This window comes from Mus caroli, chromosome 5 (assembly GCF_900094665.2).
Source record: "Mus caroli chromosome 5, CAROLI_EIJ_v1.1, whole genome shotgun sequence".
Taxonomy (NCBI): domain Eukaryota; kingdom Metazoa; phylum Chordata; class Mammalia; order Rodentia; family Muridae; genus Mus; species Mus caroli.
The window spans coordinates 29,601,048-29,611,322 of record NC_034574.1 but is presented as its reverse complement, the minus strand read 5'-3'; the positions used below and the strand labels follow the sequence as shown (position 1 = coordinate 29,611,322).

The window sequence follows — 10,275 nt, the reverse complement described above, 5'->3', positions numbered from 1 at the left end:
TACATATATACATACATACATACATAAAACAAACAAAACGGGGGCTGGTGAGATGGCTCAGTGGGTAAGAGCACCCGACTGCTCTTCCGAAGGTCCGGAGTTCAAATCCCAGCAACCACATGGTGGCTCACAACCATCCGTAACAACATCTGACTCCCTCTTCTGGTGTGTCTGAAGACAGCTACAGTGAACTTACATATAATCAATAAATAAATCTTAAAAAAAAAAATTAAAAAAAAAAAAAAAAACGGGCAGAACTGATTGCAGTGGCACATGCTTATAATCTCCTCATTCTTGAGGTTGAGGCAGGAGGACTATACAGTCAAGGCCAGCCTGGGTTACACGATGAGATCCTCTCCCAAAATAAAACAAGCAAACAACCAATTGACCAAGCAACAGGCAGAGCCAAAGACACCTAGAACGTGTAAGGCTTTGTAAAACTTAACTTGAAACAGAGTATTCCTCTCCAAAATGAAATATATAGTAGATAAGCCCTATGGGAGACCATCCACAAGGAATGCAGGAGCATAAAAGGATCTTTCTACTACTGCACCTACCCTAGTTTCTAGACTAAACTGCTTATGCAGCAATGTACTAAATAAGAATTTTAAAAAACCTCTCTCCATCCTGATTGTTGATACGTTTTATACTTGCAAATAAAATTTAAAATAATTATGATTATTTGTGTTTGTTCTTCTTTATAATTTGTGATTTTAAACTTTCCCTTTTATTGTTATTTGCTTGTTTTTTTCTTTTCCACAGAAAATATCTTATCTCAGCCTCTCCTTACCTTAGTGATATTGTTCTGAGAATAAGGCTCTGATGTTCCAGCATTGGGTCAAGAAAAATATAAAACAAAAACATTATGTCTAGAACAAGTCAACCTTCAGCAAGAAAGCCATGTTCAGCAGCAGCAGAAGGCAAATAAGAATAAAGTCTAATAAAATATAACAGTGAAACTCATTACTTTGTTTTAGTTTTGTTTGTTTTGTTATGAGACAAGGTCTCACTATGCAGTCCTGGTTGACCTATAACTTCCTAGTAGCCCACGCTGGCTTCAAACTGACAGAGATACACCTGCCTCTGCCTCCTGAATGTTGGAAATAAAGACGGGGACTACTGTATTGGCCCATTATTTTGTACACTAATTAAAAACAAAGGAATAGAGGGAGAGAAGGGGAAAGGAAAGGAATGGAATGCAGGGAAGGGAAGAGAAGGGATGGATGAGGAACAGGAGCAAGGCCAGCTGCTCTCCTAGCAGTAGCTATGCTGGTTGTTTTTTTGTCAACTGGATACAAATCTTCCTAGACATATCTAGAAACAGGGAATTTTTTCTTTCAGATTTATTTTATGTTTACGAATGTCTGGAAGTCAGAAGAGGGCACAGAATCCCCTGAAATTGGACTTACAGATCAAAATTTGTGAGTCAGGCTGGAAAGATGGCTCAGAGGTTAAGAGCACTCACTGGTTGCTCTTCCAGAGGTCTGAGTTCAATTCCCAGCAACCACATGGTGGCTCACAACCATCTGTAATGGGATCTGACGCCCTCTTCTGGTGTGTCTGAAGACAGCTACAGTGTACTCATATAAATGAAATAAATCTTTAAAAAAAATAAGTTTGTGAGTCACGGTGTGGGTGCTGGGAATTGAATCTAGGTCCTCTGTAAAAGCAACCAGTGTTCTTAACTACTGAGTCATCTCTCCAGTCCCAGGAAGAGAGAATCTTAATTGAAAAAATATCTCATAAAATTGGTCCATGGATAAATCTGTAGGCCATTTCTTGATGAATGATTGATATGGGTGGTCCCACCTCTGGGCAGCTGGTCCTGGGGTATAAGTGAAAGCAAACAGAGCCATAAGCAAGCCAGTCAATAGTTTTCCTCCATGACCGTTCCTTTATTTTTTACCTTCAGGTTCCTATCCTGAGTTCCTGCTCTGACTTAGCTGGTTTCCCGAAAGTAACTCTAAAGCTGGAGAATTAAGGTAAGTGAACAAACCATAACAAATCCCTCCAGTAAAAAGTTTATTAACATCAAGTAATTCTGGAAGTCTAAGCCATTCCTGTTTTAGATCATTGGGTTTAAACACGGAAATATCTAGGCAAGGGAGTTAGGGATCAGGCTCAATAGGCAGAGTGCTAATATAGCATGCACAATGCCCTTAGGTTTTATCTCTATCATCATATACACCGTATACGGCAGTACATGACCATAATTTTAGCACTTGAGAGGTAAAAGCAAGATCAGAAGTACAAGATCATCCTTGTCTACATGGCAAATTCAAGTCAGCCTGACCTATATAAACACATGCCTTAAAAATAATTATCTAGGGCTGGTGAGATGGTTCAGTGGGTAAGAGCACTGACTGCTCTTCCAAAGGTTCTGAGTTCAAATCCCAGCAACCACATGGTGGCTCACAACCACCCATAATGAGATCTGATACCCTCTTCTGGTGTGTTTGAAGACAGCTACAGTGAACTTATACTAATAAATAAATCTTTGGCCGGAGCAAGTAGGGTTGGCCAGAGCAAGCAGAGGTCCTAAGTTCAATTCCCAACAATCACATGAAGGCTCACAACCATCTGTACAACAAAGTGTGTACTCATATACATAAAATAAATATATCTTTTAAAAAATTATCTAAATAAAACACTGAATTGTGAACATTTATTCATTTCTTTTTACAAGTCACCATTTAACTCTCCAAAGTCAGTTCAAGAGGAACTCTGTCCCCTCCTACAGGAGAAGAACTGAAAGGTACCCTGATATGTCCGCACGCACGCACGCACGCGCACTCTCTGAACAAGAAGTTCATTGCTGAGACTCAACACTACCTTTTCCTCTCCACTCTCCTATTTTCCTGATACTGTCTGTGGTTGGTTTTAACAAAGAGGCCAAAATCATCTTTAGAAGCATTCTTCTGACAGTTATTCCTCAGTCTGAGTTCTGGCTGAGTCTGCTCCTGTTGTGGTTGTTTCTCAGCCCCTTTAGAGAATCCCTCTGAGGTGTAGAGAACAAGAACTCTGTCTTCACTCCTCAATCGGGTCTACAATGAAAAGGCTTGTCTTTGACCTATATTCTCTTGAAGTATTTGGAGGGTACTACCTCATACAGATTGCATTCTCAATCCACAGCACTTTCACCATTTCACAGTTCACATTTTCCCCTAGGAGGACACCATGTGTTCCCCCAGCATTTCCTTCAACACACTATTGATTCCTCTTAGTAACCTAACACAGGCTGAGGCCTATCCAGGGTAGTGAGTGCAAAGATTGTCACTTTCCCCTCCTAAGTTATTTGGACAGCAGTCTCAGAAGGCAGGAAATCTTTGAAAGTGGGCAGCCTTAGATCTCTGGCTTTCAAGTGTCAGGAAGCAGACAAACCAAAAGAACAGAAAAGGAACTAGGTGTGGTCACGGTGTCTACTTTACATCAGCTTTGGTACTCGGACTTAGGTCCAATGCATTTCCAGCCCAGTGGATAGTTCACAACTGCTTGTAACTTCAGCTCCAGGAGATCCAACACCCTCTTCTGGCCTCAACATGCACTGCACTCTTGGGCACAAAGCCATACACAGACATATTTTTTAGATTCATTTGTTTTTAATTAAGGTGTATGGGTACTTTGCCTGCACATATGTCTGTGCACATGTGCACAGGGCCTGAGGAGGCCAGAAGAACATGTCTGGATCTGGAGCTGCAGACAGTTGTGAGCATTCATGTCAATGCTGGGAACCAAACCTGGGTCCTCTGCAAGAGCATCCAGTGCTCTTCACCACTAAACCAACCCTGTAGCCTCAATATATACTAGTTTTTATTAATGAGAAAGTCAGCAATCACCTTTCATAACTGCACTCTAGAGTCTCCATTACGCACAAAAGACTAATGAAGTTATATGAAAATTTTATCAGAAAACTTCTGAAGCAAATATAGAACTGAAGTGGTAGTGCCATCTAAGTAATGATGCAGTGTCAGACCCCCTCCAGACATAAGGAAGCACTACTTACTCACCCATGGAAAGTCTTAATTCAGTGCACATGCTCACTGGGGGAAACTTCAGGAGCTCTCTCCATTTTTTACTACGACCAGTCTGTTTGTTAAATCCTGTAAAATTTGAAAAAATAAGGATTTAGATTTCAAATTGTGTTGTGGTTTTGCTTTTGAGACAAAATCTCACTATGTAATTCAGATATGCCTTGAATTCTGGATCCTTCTGCATTAACTTCATGTTAGGGTCAGTCATACAGCTATATCATTATACCTAGCCAAAAAAAGGAGGGGGGGGAGAATTGTTTGTTTTCTTTTCTTTTCTTTTTTTTTTTTTTTTGAGACAGGGTTTCTCTGTGTAGCTCTGGCTGTCCTGGAACTCACTTTGTAGACCAGGCTGGCCTCGAACTCAGAAATTAGCCTGCCTCTGCCTCCCAAGTGCTAGGATAAAAGGCGTGCCACCACGCCCAGCGGAATTGTTTCTTTACTAAATTATTATCAATGTGATATTTACATTTCATAATAAAATTATCCTATTGTTAATACTACTTTGGGTACATAAGATAAATATAAGTTTGTAATAATTTGTCTCAGAACTATACAAAAAAAAAAAAAAATCAACAAAACCAGGAGCTGGTTCTTTGAGAAAATCAACAAGATAGATAAACCCTTAGCCAGACTAACCAGAGAGCACAGAGACAGTATCCAAATTAATAAAATCAGAAATAAAAAAGGAGACATAACAACAAAATATGTCTTAAAATAATTATTTTGTTTGTTGAATATGAACAGTTGAAAATATCAAAATCATGTTCTACAAACATCATGGAAATATTATTGATAATTTTTCTCACTGTGCTTAAAATTAGTATTTTCTTAATGGTTAACTTCAAAGAGTTTTTGCTATTTTGAAGTTTTTAAAATATACTTACTGATAAAATAATTTCTCTCCTAGAAACATTGATAATCTTTATTACTGATAATCTTTTTTATGTAAATTGATTGTTAGACAATGTACACAGACATATAATGCATTTTAAATACTCTATGTCAGGTGGTATTATATAAGGGCTTTTGAATTTATTTCTTAATGATTCATTTTTAATATTTTATGCTCTTTTACTATGCTTAACTCCCAAAGAATATTTTGTATGTTTTGAAACAATTTAGTATTCAACATTAGATATGGGATCCTCAGTTTTGAGTAGTATTAAATATTCATTAATGATATTTTTAGGGTATGAGAGGATATGAATATAAAAGTTGAACAAATTTTTATGCATTATTTGATTCTCAAAATACTCAATATTATATGTTTGATGTACAAAATGCATTTAAATAATAAAAAAATTTAAGAAAAAAAAATGAAAATTGATACAAGTTCTAGGTTGTCCTATGTATTCAGGAATATTTATGCATATGCATATACGTGTATAACAACAATTAATAAAAAGTGGCCATGGATTTGAAAAAAACTTGTCTCAAATAGATATGAGCTTAGTGAAGTATAAAATTCCGCAGTCTCCATTTCCATATTTGTAAACTAGATCCAACATGACACAGTATACCCGGCTACTTATAAACATTGGTTCAGCATTATTAAAATTATTAAAATACATTTATATACCTACCATGTTTCAAACACTTTCAAAGCACTGGGAATGCAATGGCCAATTAAAAAACAAAACAAAACAATGAGCTGGGGGAGAGAGGTCAGCTGTTAACGATGCATACTTCTCAGGTAGAGGACCTGAACTTTACTTCCAGCACCCACATTTGGTAGCTCACACCTGTAACTTCAACTCCAGGAGATCTATTATCTTCTGGCCTCTACAGACACCACACACAACCACACACACACACACACACACTCACACAGGCACACACACAAAGACAAGGGGAAGTAGGGATACACACACAGTATTTTTTTAATCTCTTAAGTAGAGTCTGGGGTGGAAGTAGAATTCAGTGGTGAGAGCACATACGTGTGGATGCCCGTGTTTCATCTCCAACGACAAAAATAAAGCCCACCCTCTATATTCTTTTAAAAAATTTTTTAGATTTTTAAAATTTTATTGTATATGTATCATTTTTTTGCCTGCATTTATGTATGTGCACCATGTGCATGCCTGGAATCCATGGAGGTCAGAAGAGGGTGTCAGATCCTCTAGAACTGGAATTATGGAAGGTCATGAGCAAGGCAAAACTGGATGCTAGGAACCAAATCTAGGTTCTCTTGCAAGAGAAACAAAAGTTCTTAACTGCTGAGCTATCTTTCCAGCACCCCCACTCCCATATCCTAAGCAAGGGAGAGAATATTATAAGCCACACAATAGAAATAATTAGATAATATTATGGTTAACAGTATGAAATAAAATTGAAGGGAAAAGGTGGCAGATGCCATTGAGACTAGGTAGCATTTAAGGAGGCCTCCCTATAAGGAGGATCACATGCACACAGACTTGAAGAACATGGGGTAAGAACATAGTGTCGTAACATAGCTTTAACTGTCAACTAAGACTCAGAAAACTGGGAGGAAGAAGTCTACATTTCCTTGAGCTCTAGTGAGCTCTGTCTGCAATGCAGTGGCTTGAAAAACTGTGAGATATATCAAATGTAGCTCTGCTCCAACAGACGAGGCTGGTATAGGCCCAAGGGCTCTTTTAGTCATCTTGTGCTCCTCACATACTCTACTGTAAATCTTGAGACTAGAAGCTCTGAATTCAACAGCCCACTGCCCAGAGCATCTTATGTTAACATGTTAAAAACACTCATTACTTTCCCTCACAAATTCAGCCTTAAAAAATAAATAAACATTTAATAAGCACTTGCCAGTGCTGTAGCAGCAGCCACATCCCTAATGTCCAAAGGCCCCACCACACAGACTAGAGCCATCGTCCAGCATAGATAGCATTGGTCTGACTTTCATAGGTATGCCCAAGGAGGACAAAGTTGCCACTGAGTGTAAGTCCACTGCTTGTTCTGGTGTTCATGGACAGGTAACCTTCTCTGGGATCTCAGTCTCCGGCTTCCAGAAAGATTGCTACTGTGGAATTTAAATAGGCTTACTTACTCATCTAGCTAGATGCCAAGCCCATGAACAGGGCTCAGTATTCCTTGCCTCCTTTTATAGGGCATGGGTTTCCCACATCTCTGAAATACCTCAATCTATTTCCTAAACAAGTGAGGGAACAAGTTTAGATGGCAGGCTTTGCTTGTCTCTCCCCGAATCCCCGTTTCTCTATGGTGCTGGGGATTTAATCAGAGCCTTACACAGGTTAGTCAAATGTTCTACCTCTGATACACCCAACTTCTAGTTTTTAATTTCTATCCCTGCCACTCAAGTTAAGATCAGTCAGTGAAGGGCTGAGAACCAAGCCCTCGAATTTGTTCTTTGACTTCTCACGCGCATGTGTGCGTGTTACCCATTTGTCTTTGCTTCACACGGCTGAGATTATAAGCACCATGCCCTGGCTTTTTGCATGAATGCTGGTGATTGAACCCAGGTTCTTGTGGGGTTTAAAAGTATCTACACCATTATAATAAAACCTAATGTAATATTCCCTGTTCTCAGACACTGTAACTAGATATGAAGGCAGAAAGAAGAGAAAAACCTAAAGTTGATTATATTTTATTTCCATTAAGAAATCCCTTCAAGGGAATGGAGAGGTGGCTCAGCAGTTAAGAGCACTGACTGCTCTACCGAAGGTCCTGAGTTCAAATCCCAGAAACCACATGGTGGCTCACAACCATCCGTAAGGAAATCTAATGCCCTCTTCTGGAGTATCTGAGAACAGCTACAGTGTACTTACATATAATAAATAAATAAAACTTTTTAAAAAAAAATACTGTTTTGAATAGAAAAAGTAAGAATGAGTGGGAAGAGAACCAGGTCTTGGTTTTCTCTTAAGGCAGTTAGGAAAGACTCAGAGGTATGCACTTGCTTCTCTTTCAGTAGAACATTGGACTATTCGTGTTGTTTCTCACTCCAAATTCCAATTAGTCCTTGAAGGGGATTTTTAAAAAAATATTTATTTATTTTATGTATATGAGTACACTAGCTGTACAGATGGTTGTGAGCCATCATGTGGTTGATGGAAATTGAACCCCCTCGATCTGGCCAGAAGATTTATTGATTTATTTATTATTCTACGTAAGTACACTGTAGCTGTCTTCAGACACACCAGAAGAGGGCATCTGATCCCATTACAGATGGTTGTGAGCCACCATGTGGTTGCTGGGATTTGAACTCGGGCCCTTCGGTAGAGCAGTCAGCGCTCTTAACCACTGAGCCATCTCGCCAGCCCCTCAAAACAGTATTATTTTGAATAATAGTATTAATTCAAAAATACTGACAGAGTAATGTCTTTTCTTTCATTTGTTTGTTTGTTTCTTTGATGATAGCTCTAGTCTCCATAGTTCTACTATAGTAGAACTCATAGTCTACTCCATAGTCTACAGAGCCTAGACTGCCATTGTACAGAGGATCTTCCTGCTTCAAGCCTCCTCTTGCTGCTCCTTGCTCACAGGGGTTTCAAAGCCCTTAGTTTGGTATCCAATTCTGGACACCACTCACTATAATTTAAGAAATTTCTGACAGTGTTTCTTGTTAGGGCTTCCCATATTGAAAATAGTTATATTGTCCAATTAAGATTCTTCTCCTGGGGCTGGTGAGATGGCCCAGTCGGTAAGAGCACCCGACTGCTCTTCCGAAGGTCTGGAGTTCAAATCCTAGCAACCACATGATGGCTCACAACCATCCGAGATCTAGACACTCTTCCGGTGTGTCTGAAGACAGCTACAGTGTACTTACATATAATAAATAAATCTTTAAAAAAAAAAAAATTCTTCTCCTGAAAATCACTTGGAACATAAATGGACTTGTGGTTTTTTGTTTGTTTGTTTGAGGGTTTTTTGTTTGTTTGTTTTTGTTTTTTGAGACTGTGTTTCTCTGTGTCGCCCTGGCTGTCCTGGAACTCACTCTGTAGACCAGGCTGTACTCCAACTCAGAAAACCACCTGCCTCTGCCTCCCGAGTGCTGGGATTAAAGGCGTGAGCCACCAAGCGCCACCACTGCCCGGCTAAAATCAATTTTTAAAAGGAACAAACAAAAAGAAAAATCAAAAACATCTGTTACTCACTTGTTTTTCTCAAAGAATATACTTCACACTCTGTGAGGTGAACACACTGAAGCTTCTTAATAGCGTCTACTTCCCAAGGAACCTTTGCCTGGGTAATCAAGAAACCCTAGAGAGTGTGCAATGCATAACTTTCCATACTCTGTCTTTCAGATTAGCAGCGCTGAGAGTGAGATGGAATTCAATCAGCCCCTAGTGCCTGTTAGGCTAGCGCTACTGTTTCAAATCACAACAAAAGTTAGCCCAGGATCACTGGCTGACACCCGCTAAGCTGCAGCTCCAACCCAGAATTGGTTCCAGTAGAATCAAAACTCCCTTATTAGACAATAAGGTCCCAAGGAATCAGGATTCTCTCTAAGATTAAAGCTCCTAGGAGGCGCTACCTTCGGGTAGTCGGGGAGCCCGGGGTGCACCCACCTAGACGGGCCTTCAGCAACAGATTGTTGGCCATGAAGTTCTCGAGTTCCATGATCGCTGTCCTGCGCCGTCGCTGCCGCGGTTTCCGACGTCGAACTTTTCGGAGTTGAGGCAATGGAGACTGGGAAGGCTGCGGGGGAGGAGATCCTAAACCCGCGGCAGCAGCCTCGGGGCATCCCTTGTCCTTTGGGGAACGCGGCTTCTGGATGGTGGCCCTCCGCGACAGCGACCGCCTCTGTCGCTTCTTCCTCCGCCTCCTCCGGGGTCGCCACAACTGCCACCAGGAGCGCTGCCGTCGTCGCCGTCGCCGTCGCGATCGCCGCGGAGATGGGACACGGGTAGGCTCGCTACGGGTTCCAGCTCTGTTGCTGTCCCGGCAAGGGGCTTCCGCTATCGGCGCCGGCGCGCGGTAGCTCGAGCTCCTCTCAGCATCATCGCCCAGGCCCAGGGCGCGTAACTCTCTCCTCAGCGCCCGGTCCTGGGCGGCACTCAACCTTCGCCGCGCCCTACCCTACCGAGGAGCTTACAAACTCGAGAGCGATCTCCGGCGGCGACCGCGACGGCTCCAGCAGCCGCAGCGGCAGCCGCCAGTTAACTCGCAAGACTGCTGGGCCCCGGCTAACGGTTTTCCTCCAGAGGGAGCCCGAGAGCTCCCCTCGGGGCGGTGTCTGAGGATACTGTGGCGGCTCTCGGGACACTACAGGTCCCATAAGGCCCAGCGCCAGGAAGTCGAAGAA

The 10,275-nt window shown here is 41.3% G+C and overlaps 1 protein-coding gene across 2 annotated transcripts in view; it reads right to left on the bottom strand.

The window, feature by feature from the left end:
* Nucleotides 1-10,203, bottom strand: part of Grk4 (G protein-coupled receptor kinase 4) — a 98,666-nt gene extending 88,463 nt beyond the window's left edge. Inside the window, exons 1-2 of one of the 2 annotated variants that reach the window (XR_002377918.2) lie at nt 9,539-10,203; nt 4,008-4,100 (exon numbers count right to left, since the gene is read on the bottom strand). Coding sequence is in view for 1 of the 2 variants with exons in the window: in XM_021162143.2 (XP_021017802.1) it covers nt 4,008-4,100; nt 9,539-9,590 (145 nt within the window). In the remaining variant the exon portion in view is untranslated. The remainder of the gene's footprint in view (nt 1-4,007; nt 4,101-9,538) is intronic. The other variant, XM_021162143.2, reaches the window with a different exon arrangement.
* Nucleotides 10,204-10,275: the final 72 nt, after the last annotated feature.